General features: G+C 43.3%; 1 protein-coding gene across 1 annotated transcript in view; it reads right to left on the bottom strand.

Annotated features, from left to right (window-relative positions):
- Positions 1 to 1,357: 1,357 nt before the first annotated feature.
- LOC149430648 (uncharacterized) overlaps positions 1,358 to 20,741 on the bottom strand; it is a gene marked incomplete at its 5' end in the record, with an annotated part of 31,220 nt that continues 11,836 nt past the window's right edge. The window contains 6 exons of the mRNA XM_089666146.1: positions 1,358 to 1,542; positions 4,596 to 4,662; positions 10,150 to 10,261; positions 10,703 to 10,837; positions 16,951 to 17,000; positions 18,581 to 18,725. Coding sequence (XP_089522272.1) covers positions 1,451 to 1,542; positions 4,596 to 4,662; positions 10,150 to 10,261; positions 10,703 to 10,837; positions 16,951 to 17,000; positions 18,581 to 18,725 — 601 coding nt within the window. The remainder of the gene's footprint in view (positions 1,543 to 4,595; positions 4,663 to 10,149; positions 10,262 to 10,702; positions 10,838 to 16,950; positions 17,001 to 18,580; positions 18,726 to 20,741) is intronic.

The raw sequence follows: 20,741 nt of genomic DNA, 5'->3' as shown, positions 1-20,741 counted from the left end.
ACAAAAAACACGGTGTTCATGGAGCCTGAAAAGTAAGCTATTGCCAAATCTCCTGTTTTTGGACCACTTAAAAAAATTAAATATAAAAACCACGCTAGTGTGCATTGAGCCTGAAAGTAATCCAATACCAAATCTCCTGTTTTTGAACCACTTAAAAAAATTAAATAAAAACCACGCTAGTGCCAAATCTGCTGTTTTTGGACCACTTAAAATAAATTTAAAAAACACGCTAGTGTGCATGAAGCCTGAAAGTGATCCAGTACCAAATCTAATGTTTTTGGACCACTTAAAAAAGTTAAATAAAAAATCATGCTAGGGTGCATGAAGCCTGAAAGTGATCCAGTGCCAAATCTGCTGTTTTTGGACCACTTAAAAAAATTAAATATAAAAAAAACCATGCTAGTGTGCATTGAGCCTGAAAGTAATCCAGTGCCAAATCTGCTGTTTTTGGACCACTTAAAGTTAAATAAAAAATAAAACAACACGCTAGTGTGCATGAAGCCTGAAAGTGATCTAGTGCCAAATCTACTGTTTTTGGACCACTAAAAAAAAAAAAAAAAAAAAAAAAACTGGCGGCCAAGGGAAAAAATAAAAAAAAAATAATAATACGGGGGTTATGCCATCTAGCTGCAGCCATAACCCCAGTATTGAAACCTGACATATTCCCAGTTAGGTGCTTGGCAATTGCCCTTCCTGCCCCTTTAAGTGGTTCTAAATATCAGGAGGTGGTCATTCGGATCATGTGACTGCTGTAATTGGCAGTCGGATCAGGAGCTTTCCTGTACCCATTGGTTACTGTGCTGGGAGTGCTCTCTCAGCACATTAAAGTGTTTATATATTTGCGGCCGCTTGGCATTTAAACTCCACATATATGCGCCAGGTCATCAGGAAATGGTTAATAAAAGCGGCAGATGCACGCATTTTCCCCGCACTTCCTGTCTGACCGTTCCATCAGCCAGGAAATGAGGGAAGATCTGTATCGGGGATATAGACAGAAATAAAACTCTGGTGGGTTCTAGCCTTCCCCTATTCTACGAAAGCAGGGGTGTCAAACTGGCGGCCCTCCAGCTGTTGTGAAACTACAAGTCCCATCATGCCTCTGCCTTTGGGAGTCATGCTTGTAACTGTCAATCCTGCAATGCCTCATGGGACTTGTAGTTTGGCCAGATTAACACTCGTGTACTAAAGAATAAATTTTTGTGTCCGTGTTCCTGGTGGAAAGTTCCCTTCACTTCCTGTCTGGTAAAAATGTCAGCAGGACAGGAAGTGAAGATAAAATTTCTCCGGATCGTAGTAAAAACCTACAAAATCGGTTCATCCCTCGAAGCGTCAGTCTGTAGTAAAAAGTATTCAGATGTCGGGATGAAGAACAAAACCTTTATTAACAAAATGAAATGCAAAAAAGCAACTGAGCACAAGATATATTATTACAGACTGACATTCGTGACGCTTAATCGAAGGTAATAGGAAATCCTCGCTCTTGTTCCTTCCTTCGATTCTCACATTCCTTGGTCACCTGTTCCACTTTCCTCTGAAGAAGAGCTGGAGAACAGAAGATGGAAGCAGATCAATGAATGCAGCAGGCCAGGTGCCCTCAAGGAGGATAGCCGTCGGGGTTTGTTCCCCTGAATGGCGCTCCTCATTGGTGGCGGTCATGCGGGAGGTGGGACCGCCTTCTACAGCGCACTCCCAGCGATGAATTATGTGTGGGTGTTAACCACTTCCTGCCCAGGACAATTTTCAGCACTGTTGCATGATCGTCCAACTGTCATTCAAATTACATTTTTATCATTTTTTGAGACAGAGCTTTCCTTTGATGGTATTTAATCACCACTGGAGTTTATTTTTTGTTTTGGGAAACCCCCACACTTCGGTTATAAACTTTTGTACAAAAAAAAAAAAAAAAGTAATTTTTCTTCTTCACTGATGTGCGCTGATTAATGCAAATGTCCCGGTCACAGGAAAGCTGGTTATCGGCAGTCAGTGATGTGCTGAGAACCGGCATTTGTTTACCATGTGATCAGCTGTGTCCAATCACAGTTGATCACTTGTAAAGTGTCAACGTCATTGTCTCTACCCTGATCAGTGATGCACTTTGTCCGAGGGATACACTATATTGCTAAAAGTATTGGGCCAGCCCTCCCAATCATTAGATTCAGGTGTTCCAATCCCCTCCCAATCATTAGATTCAGGTGTTCCAATCCCCTCCCAATCATTAGATTCATGTGTTCCAATCCCCTCCCAATCATTAGATTCATGTGTTCCAATCCCCTCCCAATCATTAGATTCATGTGTTCCAATCCCCTCCCAATCATTAGATTCATGTGTTCCAATCCCCTCCCAATCATTAGATTCAGGTGTTCCAATCCCCTCCCAATCATTAGATTCAGGTGTTCCAATCCCCTCCCAATCACGTGATTCAGGTGTTCCAATCCCCTCCCAATCACGTGATTCAGGTGTTCCAATCCCCTCCCAATCACGTGATTCAGGTGTTCCAATCCCCTCCCAATCACGTGATTCAGGTGTTCCAATCCCCTCCCAATCACGTGATTCAGGTGTTCCAATCCCCTCCCAATCAAGTGATTCAGGTGTTCCAATCCCCTCCCAATCAGATTCAGGTGTTCCAATCGTGATTCAGGTGTTCCAATTCCCTCCCAGTCATTAGATTCAGGTGTTCCAATCCCCTCCCAATCGTGATTCAGGTGTTCCAATCATGGGATTCAGGTGTTTCAATCCCCTCCCAATCATTAGATTCAGGTGTTCCAATTCCCTCCCAATCGTGATTCAGGTGCTCCAATCCCCTCCATATCATGTGATTCAAGTGTTCCAATCCCCTCCATGGACACAGGTGTATACAATCAAGCCCCTAGGCATGCAGACTTCTACAAACATTGGTGAAAGAATGGGTCGCTCTCAGGAGCTCAGTGACTCCAAGCGTGGTCCCGTGATAGGTGGTCACCTGGGCAATAAGTCCATCCGTGACATTTCCTGGCTACTAAATATTCCACGCTCAACTGTTAGTGGGATTATAACAAAGTGGAAGCAACTGGAAAAAACAGCCACTCAGCCACCAAGTGGTAGGCCACGTCACATGACAGGGCGGGGTCAGCGCATGCTGAAGCGCACAGTGCGCAGAAGTCGCCAACTGTCTGCAGAGTCAATAGCTAAAGACCTCCAAACTTGGTGTGGCCTTCAGATGAGCCCAACAACAGTGCGTAGAGAGCTTCATGGAATGGGTTTCCATGGCCGAGCAGCTGCATCCAAGCCTTACATCACCAATTGCAATGCAAAGCGTCGGATGCCGTGGTGTAAAGCACGCCGCCACTGGAGTCTAGAGCAGAGGAGACGTGTTCTCTGGAGGGACAAATCACGCTTCTCTGTCTGGCAATCCGATGGACGTGTCTGGGTTTGGCGCTTGCCAGGAGAACGGTGCTTGCCTGACTGCATTGTGCCAAGTGTAAAGTTTGGTGGAGGGGGGATTATGGTGTGGGGTTGTTTTACAGGGGTTGGGCTTGGCCTCCTAGTTCCAGTGAAGGGAACTCTTAAGGTGACATTTTGGACAATTTCATGCTCCCAACTTTGTGGGAAGAGTTTGGGGATGGCCCCTTCCTGTTCCAACATGACTGCACAGCAGTGCACAAAGCAAGGTCCATAAAGACATGGAGGAGCCAGTTTGGGGTGGAGGAACTTGACTGTCCTGCACAGAGTCCTGACCTCAACCCCATAGAACACCTTTGGGATGAATTAGAGCGGAGACTGCGAGCCAGGCCTCCTCCCCCGACATCAGTGCCTGACCTGACAAATGTGCTTCTGGAAGAATGGTCCAACCTTCCCATAGACACCCTCCTAAACCTTGTGGGGGGCCTTCCCAGAAGAGTTGAAGCTGTTATAGCTGCAAAGGGCGGGGCCAACTCAATATTGAACCCTACAGACTAAGACTGGGGGGCCATTATAGGTCATGTGCGTGGAAAGGGCGGGGCCAACTCAATATTGAACCCTACGGACTAAGACTGGGGGGCCATTATAGGTCATGTGCGTGGAAAGGGCGGGGCCAACTCAATATTGAACCCTACGGCCTAAGACTGGGGGGGCCCATAAAAGTTCATGTGTGTGGAAAGGCCGACCGACTGACCAATACTTATGACAATATAGTGTATACTGGCCTACATTTATGAAGAAATTAGATTTTTTTATTGGATGTTTTCTGCGAAATTTTTTTTGCTTTTTAAATCTTAGATTTTGTTTCTAGTGTAAAAAATGAAAAACCCAGTGGTGATCAAATACCATCAAAAGAAAGCTCTATTTGTGTAAAAAATGATATAAATTTCATTTGTGTACAGTGTTGCATGACCGTGCAATTACCAGTTGAAATAGTGCAGAGCTGTAGAGCAAACAAACCGGCCTGGTCATGAAGGGGGGTAAATCTTCCAGAAAACTCATGTACTGTATATTTACTTTATGAAGATTTATTTGATACACAAAAGTATCAGGTTATTGATGAGTTACATTCCGGTTAAGAATAGGCGCCACGTTTATTACACGTTTATTACGCAGCATTGGCTACAAATAACAATAAATAAGAAAAAGACACTCACCAGAATTCTGATCAATCCACTGCAAGGAGTCCATGTGAGCATTGAGGATTTTACAGATCTGTTGAAGCTGAAAACAGAATATTATTTAAAGTCCATTTAAAACTGTATTTTATTAAAGAGTTACTAAACCCCGGACCCCGCGTTCCCTGTATCCGCTCTCCCCGGACCCCGCGTTCCCTGTATCCGCTCTCCCCGGACCCCGCGTTCCCTATATCCGCTCTCCCCGGACCCCGCGCTCGCTGTATCCGCTCTCCCCGGACCCCGCGCTCGCTGTATCCGCTCTCCCCGGACCCCGCGCTCGCTGTATCCGCTCTCCCCGGACCCCGCGTTCGCTGTATCCGCTCTCCCCGGACCCCGCGTTCGCTGTATCCGCTCTCCCCGGACCCCGCGTTCGCTGTATCCGCTCTCCCCGGACCCCGCGTTCGCTGTATCCGCTCTCCCCGGACCCCGCGTTCGCTGTATCCGCTCTCCCCGGACCCCGCGTTCGCTGTATCCGCTCTCCCCGGACCCCGCGTTCGCTGTATCCGCTCTCCCCGGACCCCGCGTTCGCTGTATCCGCTCTCCCCGGACCCCGCGTTCGCTGTATCCGCTCTCCCCGGACCCCGCGTTCGCTATATCCGCTCTCCCCGGACCCCGCGTTCGCTATATCCGCTCTCCCCGGACCCCGCGTTCGCTATATCCGCTCTCCCCGGACCCCGCGTTCGCTATATCCGCTCTCCCCGGACCCCGCGTTCCCTATATCCGCTCTCCCCGGACCCCGCGTTCCCTATATCCGCTCTCCCCGGACCCCGCGTTCCCTATATCCGCTCTCCCCGGACCCCGCGTTCCCTATATCCGCTCTCCCCGGACCCCGCGTTCGCTATATCCGCTCTCCCCGGACCCCGCGTTCGCTATATCCGCTCTCCCCGGACCCCGCGTTCGCTATATCCGCTCTCCCCGGACCCCGCGTTCGCTATATCCGCTCTCCCCGGACCCCGCGTTCGCTATATCCGCTCTCCCCGGACCCCGCGTTCGCTATATCCGCTCTCCCCGGACCCCGCGTTCACTATATCTGCTCTCCCACAGTACACACAACATGGAAATGCAATTATTTTAGTAAATATAAACTGCTAAATAGCTTTTCTCATCAGCAGTATATAGCAGTCTTATGACTGCTATCAGCGTCGCACTGGTTAAAGCTTGTAGGAGGAGTTTTCATTCTCCTGTGAGAGGATGCAGAACCCTTGATCTCTGTCTGGACAGTGCTGATTGGCCCTGAGCTGATCACATGCACTCTCCCAGGAAAAAAAAAAACCCTCTAGCAATACACACCAAACTGAAAACTGAGCATGTGCAGCTTGCCCCCAAGCCTCTGTTCTATCAGGAGATATTTGGGAGACACTGGAAAAAGGGGAGGATCAGAGAAGACAGAATCAAACATCCTTTTTACACAATGCAGAGGATTAACCCCTTAGGTTCCACAGCGAGTACAACAAGCATGCTTTACTGCAAATACAGACTGATTGTACTGCTGTGGGTTTAGTAACACTTAAATTATAAATAAAATTGTCCTTTTTATCTTAAAAACGTAAGGTTCTAAGTGGGATCATTATAAATAAAATGTTTCAAGCCCACTTTTTTTGTGCACAGCGTATGAGGTAGCCAGCTTATCCTGTACTGTGTGTCCATCATGCCTTGAACTTCTGCACCCCGGCACAGGCATGAGGCCCATTGGTGACATACAGGATCTGCTGGCTTTTCCTGCAGCCTATCCATGGAGCTGTGGTTGGGTGCTAAGGGTGTATGCGTTCCGAGTCGGCACTCCTCACTGCACTACTAACCCTTTTGCTGCCAGAGCTGTTTTTGTGGGTTTTTTGCCAACGTTTAAAAAAATCTGTGAGCCGTTTTTGCATTTTTTGCAAACGCTTAAAAAAATAATTTTAGGCCTGAAGATTACACAAAATCGCCAAACATGAGATATTTTCTGAAAGCAGATACCCTAGAGGAGGGGTCTCCAAACTGCAGCCCGTGGGCCAAATGCAGCCCTTTGCTTGCCTTCTGCCAGCCCTTGGGGTACTATTCCTCCCATTAACACCACCAAGGAGGCACCATTCCTTCCAATGAACAACAGTGGGGAACCATCTCTCACTGGCACCAGCAATGGGGCATTTTTCCTTTCACTGATATAAACAATTGGGCCCTAATGCCCCCGTGATACCAATGATGGGGCACTATTCCTCCTCCTGACACCAATGATGGGGCACTATTCCTCCTCCTGACACCAATGATGAGGCACTATTCCTCCCACTGACACCAATGATGGGGCACTATTCCTCCCGCTGACACCAATGATGGGGCACTATTCCCCCACTGACACCAATGATGGGGCACTATTCCCCCACTGACACCAATGATGGGGCACTATTCCCCCACTGACACCAATGATGGGGCACTATTCCTCCCACTGACACCAATGATGGGGCACTATTCCTCCCACTGATACCAATGATGGAGCACTATTCCTCCCACTGATACCAATGATGGGGCATTATTCCTCCCACTGACACCAATGATGGGGCATTATTCCTCCCACTGATACCAATGATGGGGCACTATTCTTCCCACTGATACCAATGATGGAGCACTATTCTTCCCACTGACACCAATGATGGGGCGCTATTCCTTCCACTGACACCAATGATGGAGCACTATTCCCCCCACTGACACCAATGATGGGGCATTATTCTTCCCACTGATACCAATGATGGAGCACTATTCCTCCCGCTGACACCAATGATGGGGCACTATTCCTCCTCCTGACACCAATGATGAGGCACTATTCCTTCCACTGACACCAATGATGGGGCACTATTCCTCCCACTGACACCAATGATGGGGCACTATTCCTCCCACTGACACCAATGATGGAGCACTATTCCTCCCACTGACACCAATGATGGGGCACTATTCCTCCCACTGACACCAATGATGGGGCTTCCGTCCATTTGATGCGGTGCAGTTGTCCTGTCCCCTTAGCAGAAAAACACCCCCAAAGCAGAATGTTTCCACCACCATGTTTCAGAGTTGGGATGGTGTTCTTGGGGTCATAGGCAGCGTTCCTCCTCCTCCAAACACGGAGAGTTGAGTTGATGCCAAAGAGCTGGATTTTGGTCTCATCTGACCACAACACTTCCCTCCAGTCCTCCTCGGCATCATTCAGATGTTCAGTGGCAGACTTCAGACGGTCCTGGACATGTGCTTTCTTGAGCAGAGGGACCTTGCGGGCACTGCAGGATTTCAGTCCTTGTCGGTTTAGTGTGTTACCAATTGTTTTCTTGGTGACTGTGGTCCCAGCTGCCTGGAGATCATTGACAAGATCCTCACGTGTAGTTCTGGGATGATTCCTCCCTGTTCTCATGATCATTGACACTCCACGAGGTGAGATCTTGCATGGTGCACCAGACCTAGGGAGACTGACACTTGTTTTGTGTTTCTTCCATTTGTGAATGATTGCACCAACTGTTGTCACCTTCTCACCAAGCTGCTTGGCCATAGTTTGGTAGCCCAGTCCAGCCTTGTGTAGGTCTACAATCTTGTCCCTGACATCCTTGGACAGCTCTTTGGTCTTTGCCATGGTGGAGAGTTTGGAATCTGATGGTTTGATTGCTCCTGTGGACAGCTTTCTTTTATACAGGTAACACAATGAGATTAGCAGCACTCCCTTTAAGAGACTGCTTCTAATCTCAGCTTGTTACCTGTATGAAAGACACCTGGTAGCCAGAAATCCTGCTGCATGATAGGGGATCAAATCCTTATTTCCCTCATAAACATGCAGATCAGTCATCATTTGTTAGACGCATTTCTGCTGAATTTGTTGTTGTATTCTGTCTCTCAGTGTTACAATACACCGAACATTCGATTTTTAGACCGATCGTTTCTTTGTGAGTGGGCAAACATTCAAACTCAGCAGGGGAGCAAATACGCATTTCCTTCACTGCACAAATTGTGTAAGGGACCAGAAGATCAAGAAACAACGAAAGAGGTAGCAAAATTGGTGAAGACCAGGGGCAACAGCGCTCACCCAATCAATCATTCAGGCAGAACATATCTCAGTCACTGGGATCTCCCACCAGAGGATGGTCTTCGAAATAAAGGACACGAGGGATCCGACCACGACTCCAGCTCCACTATTGGCACACCGAGACCCTTGGTGAAAAAGCCAGGAGAACAGCTGGGGTGCAAAGAGTATGAGAACGATCGTTCATTTTAACCTGTAGGTGGAATTGATAGCCCCATTGATAGGCAAGCCTGGCATCTTGTAGTGCCCAGGTGAGAGGGCGGAGAGCTTTTCTTTTTTGCCAGGGTCGCTTAGACAGGTCGGGATACGACGTGACTTGAGCGCCATCAAAGTTCACGATTCCATTAGCCCTGGCTTTAAGCAGTATGGCCTCTGTTTGAAGAAATGCACCCAGCAGAGGACATCCCGAGGTTGACGGATACAAGAAGCCAGGGATCCGATGTACGCGGTCGATCTTATTTGCGACTGGTTTGTCAAGCAACATGCTAAAGATTCCAGTCACCGTGGGCAGGAGATCCTCAAGCAAGCCCCTAAGGCAAATATTATTTCTCCTATGCCTGTCCTCAGGGTGGTGGATGTGTGACCACAGGGCTTGCAGTTGAGCATGATGATCAGCTAAAACAGAGTGGTGCTCCCCTTGGGCTGTCAAAATAGGCGAGACCACCATCTCCACTGTATCCAAGCGATCACGAAGGCCCTGCAGGCTGGAGCGGAGAGCCACCATGTCCCCTCTTGTGGCCGTCTTCCATTCTCCTAAACATAGCCTCTAGATCCCTTTTAGTGGGCAGAAGCACCAAATACTTCTCCAATGTGCTTGGCAGCTCCTCCCGGCCTCCCTCACGACTTGAATTTGGGTGTCGATCAGGAACAGTGTCAACCAAGCAGTATGCAGAATGAGCCGGTGACGAAGCCTCAGAGCCTGCATGGGAGGGCGCCATCTTGGATGTGTGGAAGGAGTGCTGGCGGCTCGTGGATGTAGGGAGTCTGCTCCAGCGGCTGGTGGAGTGTAGTGCCCCTGGGTCTGCCTTTGGGATTGCTCACTGCTGGCGATTTCGGCCGATCTAGCGAGGCTGGTCTGGGCTGGTTAGCCGACAAGTGCAGGAGTACTCAGAGGGACTGTCCATTGCCAAGCCATGCCCCCAATGCTTCAGATTTCAGTGCAGCAGAAGCAGTGGTGTCAACTCACTACAGGAATTTAGGAGGTCACTGGATTTCTGGCATATCAACAGGAATATTTCTGTACTTGCAGCATTGTTAAAGACATAAAACATGGGGAAAGGACATGTATTGGAGAGATCTATTTTTTTTTTTTTTTGCATTTGGACAAACACTGATATCATGTATGTTTCTCCAAAGAATACTAGTCACCTGGCCAATCTCTGGTCTTCATATACTCTCAATATGGATTTCCTATAAATTAAAAATTTCCTAAAAAAAACACTGACGGTCCTACAGAGATTAAAAAAAAAAAATGAATACAGATAATAGAACTCTAACCGGGTTACTGGAGTCTCCGGGTCCAGCAGATGTGTTCAGATGTTCGATGACATCCTTCAAATCCTGGGACATTCGCTTCAGTTGGGCATCAATGTTTTCTGCCAGTTTGTAACTGTTGGGAGGGAAAAAAAGAAGAAGCTTGCTAGAAATTCTGCAGAATGCTTTCAGATTTTTAAAAATGTCGCTGAACATTTCCGAGTGAACCGGAAGTGATGTCAGGTCAAAGCAGAGCCAATCAAGGACGATTCCGGCCTTGTTCGGCTGTCTGGCCAGCCAGGAGACGCGGCAGCTGGTTGCTCGGGACTCCCGGTGGGACACAGGCATCACTCCGGTATAACCACTGAAAGTCCATTACTGATCCAGAAGTGGTTGAGGACCAAAGGCCCATGTATTTGAAGGCTTGCCAACTCCTCCTTTGTCAGAGTAAAGCCTCCGTTTTGCATGTTAGATTTCTAATCCTTGTTTTCAGTTAAATTCACAAATCTCAAAACTGAGCTCTTTATTATGACATGCAATACTGCTGAACATAAAACGCTTTCTCCTTCCATCTTACGTCTTTTCTCTTTCTTCGTCTGCATGCTGGAGGTAGATGGTTCCATTTTGCTCCCTGACCGAGTCTTCCAGAGGGCTCAGGATATCTTCCAGTTCTTTCTGTTGGGAGAGGATGAAATCTAGTCCTTGGTCCAGTCTAAAAGAGAAAAAAAAAAAAAAGGATGCAAATGAACGAACAAAATAAAGCTGAACTCCAGGTAAATACAGAGATGAAATTAAAAAAAAAAAAAACGACATTATATATACACACACATACATATACACACACACACATATATACATATACACACACACACATACATACATATATACACATACATACATATATACACACATATATATACACATACATACATATACATACATACACATATACATATATATATACACATACATACATATACATACACACACATATATATATATATATATATATATATATATATATATATATATATATATACACACACACATACATATACATACACATATATATATATATATATATACACATACATACAGATATATATACACACACACACACATACATACAAGTAAATAAAATATCATAAAAAACAAAACTATGTTTTGTTTGCCCTTTTTAATGATTTTTGTTTTACAAAAAAATAAATTCACATTAAAACACACACACAAATTTATATGTGTGGGTTAATATGTATGAGATATATATATATATATATATACACACACATACATATTAACACAACACATATATATAAATTTACACACACACACACACACACACACACACACACACACACACACACACACACACGTTAACTTTTTTGTAAAACAATAAGCATTAAAAAGGACAAACAAAACAAAATAGAAACAAAAAAAAAAAATATGAATTATATTATTATTATTATTATACAGTATTTATAAAGCGCCAATAGTTCGCTCAGCGCTGTACATTACAAAGGGGGACAGAACATGTGACAGAACAATACCAATACAATGCAAAACATATATCATTTATATAAATAATTAATAACTACTTCCCACCCAGGCCATTTCTGGCGTTTCTCTCCTACATGTAAAAATCATTTTTGTGCTAGAAATTACTCAGAACCCCCAAACGTTATATAAATACATTTATTTTTTAGCAGAGACTCTAGAGAATAAAATGGTGGCCGTTGCAATTTTCTACATCATGGGGGTTTGCACAGCAATTTTTCAAATGCATTTTTTTTAGGAAAAAATACACTTTAAGGATTTTTTAATGCAAAAAAAAAAACAATATATAACCCAATTTCATGAAAATATCTAAAAAAAAATGTTATGTTAAGTAAATAGATACCCATCATGTCATGCTTTAAAATTGGGCACACTTGTGAAATGGCGGCAAACTACAGTACTTAAAAATCTCCATAACCGGCGCTTCAAAATTTTTTTTACAGGTTAGCAGTTTAGAGTTACCGAGGAGGTCTAGCGCTAAAATTATTGTTCTCACTATGACGTTCACGGCGATAGCTTACAAGTGTGGTTTGAACGCCGTTTACATATGTGGGTCCGACCTACATATCCGATAGCTTCTGTGTGCAAGCACAAGGGGACAAGAACGTTTAAAAAAATTTTTTTTTTTTTTTACACTTTCCTTTAACCACTTCCTGTCCGGACACTTTTACCCCCTTTCTGTCCAGGGCAATTTTCAGCTTTCAGCGCTATCACACTTTGAATGACAATTGCGCAGTCATGCAACACTGTACCCAAATGAATTTTTTACCTTTTTTTGAGACAGATAAAGCTTTATTTTGGTGGTATTTATTCACCGCTGGGATTTTTATTTTTTTTGCTATGTAAATGAAAATGTCCAAAAATTTTGAAAAAAAGTGTTTTTTTTAATAAAATTTTGTAAATAAATAATATTTCATCATAAATCTTTGCCAAAATTTATTCCGTTATCTTTTTAGTAAAAAAAATAAATCCAAATTAGTTTATAACCAAAAACTACAATTTTTAAACTTTTTTTTACATTTTTATATTATTTTTTTTTTTTTTTACATACTGTCACCCTAGCAGTACAGTATCACCATGGTGACACTGTACTAGTGGGGGGTGATGAAGATTTTTTTTTTTTTTTTTTACACATTACTTTTACACCCATATAGGATGAAAAAGCAATCATTTCTCCTTCTCTCTGGCTGCATTCTTGCACTCATTGAGAAGTACTGAGTGAGCTGTGATTGGTCACAGCTTGTCACATGGTACAAGGCTGTTGTGAATAGCCTTGTACCATGTGACCTCTGTGATCATTCACAGATTTCACACGTAGTAAGCAATGATGTCACAAGTGACATCTTGCTTACTACTTTTCATGTGATCACTGATTGGCCAATCAGTGATCACATGATCAGACCTCGTACAGAGGTCCCGTCCGACGATCGGTGTTTCACTGTGTCCGGAGGAAACAGCGGGCACCGGATCGCGGTGCTGCGTGCTCCCAGGGAGCGCGCACAAGCAGGGTGCGGGGAGGCCGTTTATAAACAGCCACCTGACCCTGCACTGCCACCGTCCGGCCGTTTATATGCAACAGCCGGTCGGGAAGTGGTTAAATCACTTTTATTCCTATTAAAAGGAATGTAAACTTCCCTCGTAATAGGAATAAGACTTGACAGGTCCTTTTTATGGAGAGATCTGGGGTCTATAAGACCCCACATCTCTCCTCTATGCTGGAAAGCATGAGATTAAAAAGAAGAAAAAAAAAAAAAAGGATCACAGATATGGCCGGGGACCATATAGTCCACGGCCAGCTCCAGTGTCGCCACCAGGTTGGTTCTACGGCTCCCCGATTGCACAGGAGTGTCGCCGTTGGGAAGCAGGAGGTGGAAGGACAGCCCCTCCTGCTGCATGTAAAAGCAATCCAGTGGCAAATCAGCTGCTAAAATAGATTTTACAAAACAGGGAATTGGCTGAAGAAAAAAAAAATTGCTAACTGGATGATCAACCAGATACTTCCACAAACCCGAGGATGTCATATGAGGGTGGGAGGTTGTTAAAAAAAAAGGATGACCAAAAATTGTAAGTGTTGCCCAAGGTAACTATACCACAGATATTTTCTGCACAAGGACTTCAATGTAACATGCTTGTATGCATGAAAAAAAAATCTTTTTCCTTCATTGTTTAACCCCTTCAATAGCGGGCACTTAAACCCCCTTTCTGCCCAGGCCAATTTTCAGCTTTCAGTGCTGTCGCACTTTGAATGACAATTGGGCGGTCATGCAACACTGTACTCATATGAAATTTTTTTGACTTTTTTTTTTCACACAAACAGAGCTTTCTTTTGGTGGTATTTAATCACCACTGAGTTTTTAAATTTTTTGCTAAATAAAACAAAAAACAACTTAAACTTTTGAAATAAAAAAAAAAAAAAGCACTTTTCTTCATTTCTGTTATAAAATTTTGCAAATAAATAAAATGTCTTCATAAATTTAGGTCAAAATGTATTCTGCTACATTTCTTTGGTGAAAATAATAATAATAATAATTGCATTTGTATTTTTTTTTTCAAATGTTTCTATTATTTTTTATTAAATTTTTTTCTTTTTTTTATTATTTTAGCTTTCAGCACACTGTGACCAAAGCAATACAGTGTTACCATAGTAACATTGAACTACTCTGGGCGAGGGATCAGGATTTTTTTTTTTTTTTTTAACACATTATGATTGCAAATACCAATGTATTTCCTTTTTACTGAATGAAACTGATTCATTCAGTCTTTTGTTGTGATGAGCTGTGATTGCACAAAGCTGATCACATGATACAGATGGGCTGTGATTGGCCCTGTCTGTATCAGGTGACTGCCTTGATCAGTCACAGCTAACAAAAGAATTGTATACATTGGATGGCATGACAGGAAGCCATCCATTGTATACAATTGACATGTGATCTACTGTGCTTGGTCACACGACACTGGCAACGGGTCGGTATAGTGGTATGTCATTGGCTGTGTCCCGTGGACACAGCCGATGACAGATCGCGCCGATGCGCGGCTTGTTTTGACAGGACGTCAACGGCGAGTGTCCCGCCCGGCCGTCAATCTGCTATAGGCTGGAGTGGGACGGTGTTAACCCCTGCCCACCAGCCGTATGAATATATGTGGCAGTACAAGAGTTGTCCTCGTCCTGTGCTGCCACATATGTCGGTTTTGTGTCAAGTCAATGCACATATTTGCCAGCACGCCATGGGTCATCAAATGTTGTCCAAACGTTTTACTGAAGAATGATCACATCACAAAAAGGACATTTTCAGAGTCACACAGGGCCCCTTCATCAGGCATGTGATGGACACATGCATGGCAAATATGCGCTACTTCTAAACCCATCTGAGGAATGTGCGCGATGGGAACATTGACATTCTGTTTGGTGTCAGCAGCACATTCAATCACACGCCCTCAGCACTCCACTGAGGATCTGGAACCAGTATGACAGGCATTTCACAGTGATCACATGACCAGGAAGCTGATGTAGACAAAATGAACACTTTTGTTTCTGTGATTTATTATGGGTAGAAACAAATACCGCACACATTTGTGGTATCTTCATGCGTGTCAGGAGTAGAAGAATTTATATTCCGATGTTTTCTGGTGGTGGGTCATAGTAATGGTAAGACATAAAGCGAGCTAAAGCTTAACCACGTTCCCATGTATATAAACAGCCGGACGGGAGCAGTGCAGGAGCGGGTGGCTGTTTATAAACGGCCTCCACATTCACTGCCTGTGCGTGCTCCCTGGGAGTGCACGGCACCGCGATCCGATGCCTGCTGTGTCCTCTGGATCGCTGTACGGGACCTCTGTGTGAGGTCCCGATCTTGTGATCACTGATTGGCCAATCAGTGATCACATGAATAGTAGTAAACAAGATGTCACTTCTTGACATCATTGCTTACTACGTGTGAAATCTGTGTATAACCAGAGGTCACATGGTACAGGGTCATTCAAAAGAGCCTTGCACCATGTGACAAGCTGTGACCAATCACAGCTCTCACAGTATTTCTCAATGGCTGGAAGAATTTATTTATTTATTTATTTATCGAGTTTATATAGCGCCAAAGGGTTTGCTCAGCGCTGTACAATAGAGGGGGGACAATACATGAAACAGAACAGTATCATCAAACAGCACACGAGGGGTTAGAGGGCCCTACTCTTTCGAGCGTACAAAAATTATTGCTTCTACAGTGGGTGTGAAAGCAAACAGTGTGTGTGTGTGTGTATATATATATATATATATATATATATATATATATATATATATATATATATATATATATATATATTATCTTCATCACCCCCCACAAGTAGTACAATGTCACTATGGTGACACTGTACTGCTAGGGTGACAGTATGTTAAAAAAAATAAATAAATAATAACATAAAAAATAAAATAAAAACGTAAACTTTTTTTTTTAAAAATTATAAATTTTTGGTTATAAACTAATTTGGGTTTTTTTTTTCCTTTTACTAAAAAGATAGCTGAATACATTTTGGCCAAGATTTATGAAGAAAGATTATTTATTTCCAAAATGTTGTAAGAAAAACACTTTTTTTTTCAAAATGTTTGGACTTTTTCATTTATATAGCAAAACAATAAAAATCCCAGCGGTGAATAAATACCACCAAAATAAAGTTTCATCTGTCTCAAAAAAATGCTAAAAAATTCATATGGGTACAGTGTAGCATGACCGCGAAATTGTCATTCAAAGTGTGATACCTGGACTGGAAGGGGGTGAAAGTGTCCGGACTTGAAGTGGTTAAATTAGAACTCTAGGCAAAACTTTTTTTTTTTTTTTTTGCATTTTGGATACAGTAAGAGAGGGTTACAACCCCTTTCATGTAATTTTTTTTGCCATCTGTATCCCATTGGGGAGATTTCCCTTCACTTCCTGTCCCATAGACAAACAGGAAGTGAGGAAATCCCTGCAAATTCAGGGAATCCCTTGGGGACCATTTGAAAATTTCCCCTCTATTACTTTTCTGGGGAAAACCCATAATTTGGAATTTTCTTTTACTTTCAAAGATAATGGTAAACAGAATGAATAGAGAGGGGGAATCTTCTTAACGGGGGCACAGACAGAAATAAAAACCTGACAGGGGTTCTAATTCTTCTCCACGGTCTCAAAATAAAAAAAAAATAAAAAAAGAAGTTTTGCCTTTAGTTATACTTTAAAAAATAAAAATATTAACATTTACTGCCAAATGAAGGCACACAGGATTAAAAAAACAATTCATTACCTTTTCTGATCCAATTTTACCTTCTCCATCTCTCTATGTAATGCAGTGATCTGAAAAATGAACATATACATTGAACATGCGGTCCACTAGAACAGCCAACTATATGGAAGAGTTGCATATGTAATTCCAAAATATTAAAGGCTGCAGACATTTTCTAAATACCAATGGATAGGTTCGGAATCACTTTATTGTGTCACAATGATACGGTTTGCTTGTGACACTACAAAGTTCGGCTAAAGCGAACACAGCAATGAACAGCTTCTTCGCTCACTAAACCCCAGCTGTTTAGTGTGTAGCAACTGTCTGTTCCGGCTACAATGAGTCAGCAGTAGACAGCAGTGTGTGTGTCTGTGTGTCTCCATCCTTGGCCCGTGGTACCTGTAAGAACAGTGCTATCCATCCTTCTTCAGGACCCTAACCACTTGTGGACCGCCCGACTGCAATGTACTGTGGGTGGGTGGTCCGCACGGGCAAAGTGACGTACCCGTAACATCGTTGCCTGCTTTCGGGTTTAAGGCGTGTGCATGTGCGCCGCCCGCCACCACCCACTGTGATTGTACGCAGCGGGAGCCTGTCAGCAAGTCCCAGCCAATGATTCACAACTGGGATCCGCTGATCAGCTGTGTCCAATCACAGCCCATAGCACTGTGTCAACAATCAACACAGAGCTCTGGGTTTAGGGTGTGTGCATGTGCGCCGCCCGCCACCACCCACTGTGATTGTACGCAGCGGGAGCCTGTCAGCAAGTCCCAGCCAATGATTCACAACTGGGAAGCGCTGATCAGCTGTGTCCAATCACAGCCCATAGCTCTGTGTCAACAATCAACACAGAGCTCTGGGTTAAGGGTGTGTGCATGTGCGCCGCCCGCCACCACCCACTGTGATTGTACGCAGCGGGAGCCTGTCAGCGAGTCCCAGCCAATGATTCACAACTGGGAAGCGCTGATCAGCTGTGTCCAATCACAGCCCATAGCTCTGTGTCAACAATCAACACAGAGCTCTGTACAGAGGGCATCTCTGTGCTTCTTACAGAAAAACAAACATATCTGTAGTAAAAGTGAGCACACATTATACACGGTTAGGCACACAGTTAACCCTTTGTTCACCATAGTTAACCTCTTCCCAGCCAGCCACAGTTAACCCTTTGTTCACCATAGTTAACCTCTTCCCAGTCAGCCACAGTTAACCCTTTGTTCACCTTAGATGTTAACCCCTTCCCAGTCAGCCACAGTTAACCCTTTGTTCACCATAGTTAACCCCTTCCCAGCCAGCCACAGTTAACCCTATGTTCACCATAGTTAACCCCTTCCCAGTCAGCCACAGTTAACCCTTTGTTCACCTTAGATGTTAACCCCTTCCCAGTCAGCCAGCGTCAATTATTTATCACTGATCACTGTATTAGTGTCACTGGTAATATCAGTGGCAGTTAGTCAGTCCCCCCCTCCACGTTAGTTTGTTTTAGATCACAGTCCCACTATAAAAGTCGCTGATCACCCCCATCAGTAGTGTATATGTATTGCATAGATGTATTCACTATCACTTTGCCCAGAATGAAATGTAAAAGTCAGATGACTGAACAGAGTTGTGTGTGAGTTTTCCTCCTACACCTTCCAGGATATGAAATACTCACTCTCTCCCCATTGCTTATCAGGGTCTTGTCCCAGAGATTGACTTGTGTGGCTTGTTGCAGGAAATGCTTCTCTTGATCCTCAAGCTCTAAACTCCATTTATTAATGAGGTTTTCGAGTTGCACGTAGGTCATTACGGCAGGTGCACTAAACAGGAGAGAAATCACAGAAAGCATTGACTAAAACCCTAACTTTTTTTCATGTCTGGGCCTTCCTTTAAAGATTTCTTTTTTTAAATTCTTTTTATTGAGCTTATCATAAGAAAAAAAAAGGTACAAACTGCGAACCAACAAGGAGCAAAAAATGTACAATAAAAAAATAAAGAAATCAAAAACCAAAAGAGAAACAGAACATCAAAAAACATTTTGTTTTGTATACATTGTGAGCCTCGATTACAGCCCTCCTACCTTCTGTATACAGCGGGTATAGAAAATAATCTCCCCCCCTTTAAAATAATCACATTTTGTTGCTTTGCAGTCTGAAATGAAGACAAACACAGTTTTTGTTTTATCCAGCTGTATTTACTCCAAGTGAAAGATATAACACCAGTATGTCAGGAAAAAAAAAATACAAAAAAAAGAATCACAGATTTGGAAACAGGATCACTCCCTTCTAAAAATGTAAACTCAATCAGGTGTAGCTAATCACCTTCTCAATGGCACACAAAGCCATTTGACTTTCAACTGTGATCAGCTGGGGTCATTGTGATTAGCTCAGCATGAAAAGAGCTTTCCTGGAGCATTTCAGTCAGCTGAAGCAAACAATCAACTATGAGTGGCAAGGCACTGTCAGCCAGGATAAAGATGTGGACAGGCATAAGTCAGGAGATGGATATAAAAAAATTTCAAAGGCCTTATCAATGCCTAGAAGCAGAGCGAAGTCTATTACACTGTTCAACAGGTAAAAAGTTTTGGGCATAAAATTAGCTAATCTTACATAATTTTGGGGTGCTGAAAACGAAAATGACCCTAAAAAATGTTGATTGGCTCTAGTTTCCATGATATATTCACCCATCTAATGACGTAAGCCATTCAAAATTATGATGCAACTTCAGCTGCATATTGCACAATTGATACTGGTGACCAATAGAAAATGTCATGTATACTGAGATGATGCAATATTAGCCTTTAATTGCATCACTTCACTGCATAAAAGCTGCAGTATCTGTAGCTGATTGTAGTTGGACAGCGTCTTTACATTTCGTTTTATGCTTATATAGGCTACTCAGTAATGCCTCGAACTTGTGTGAATAAAGCAGATAATTTCTGCTATATCTGCGGTGAAATAACTTTTATCTCACAAAAAAGGAGGATAACAGGAATGATTAAGAAAGCCTACAACTTGTATTTTGGCTGCAAGATAGGAGACCAGGACAAGAGCTGGGCACCACATATATGCTGCAATTCTTGTGGGACGGCACTGGAGCAATGGTTGAATGGAAAAAAGGCATCTATGCCTTTCGCTGTGCCAATGATTTGGAGAGAGCCAACAGATCATGTTAGTAATTGTTACTTTTGTATGGTGCCTCCAATTGTAAAAGGGCTAAATAAGAAGAAAAAGTTATCTGTGCACTATCCAAATATTCCATCGGCAATACGTCCAGTTCCTCATGGAGAGGGGCTACCAATTCCTAAAGCACCAGAATCCTTCGTGGTTGAGTCAAGTGAGGAAGAACCTGAAGCGTGTAGTCACGTGCAGTTGTAAGAGATAGCCCTTTCCTCGAATACAAGAGAAAAGCCAAGAGAAGCAAAACCGACACAAACTGAAGACAAAACTAGTGAGAATCCTAAGTATTAAAATGATTCAACTTAGCTTATGGCTATAATTTTTCTTGGTAATCCTATGCAATATATTATGCCATTTAGGCTTTGTTATGTAGTCAATATCACTTGCTTTAGATTTGTGGAAAGACATCTATCTATATAATTATTGTGCATTATGTAGTCATTACGCCTATAGTAGAAAACTTTCCGTTTACAGAAAAACTAGAGCCAATTGACAAATTTCATTGTTATATTTGAACTCAGAATGTGAAATTCATTAAGAAATGGATCCTTTTGTTTCCAAAACTGACAAAAAATAAAAATTTGTTGAACAGTGTTATTAGCAAGTGGAAAGTATTTGGTACAACACAGACCCTCTCTGGATCAGGACGTCGCTCCA

Source organism: Staurois parvus, unplaced genomic scaffold, assembly GCF_062004578.1.
Source record: "Staurois parvus isolate SC_StPar_1 unplaced genomic scaffold, SC_StPar_1.0 ptg002550l, whole genome shotgun sequence".
In the NCBI taxonomy this organism is placed as follows: Eukaryota; Metazoa; Chordata; class Amphibia; order Anura; family Ranidae; genus Staurois; species Staurois parvus.
Note: the sequence above shows the minus strand (reverse complement) of the source record. Positions and strands in the feature narration are given on the sequence as shown.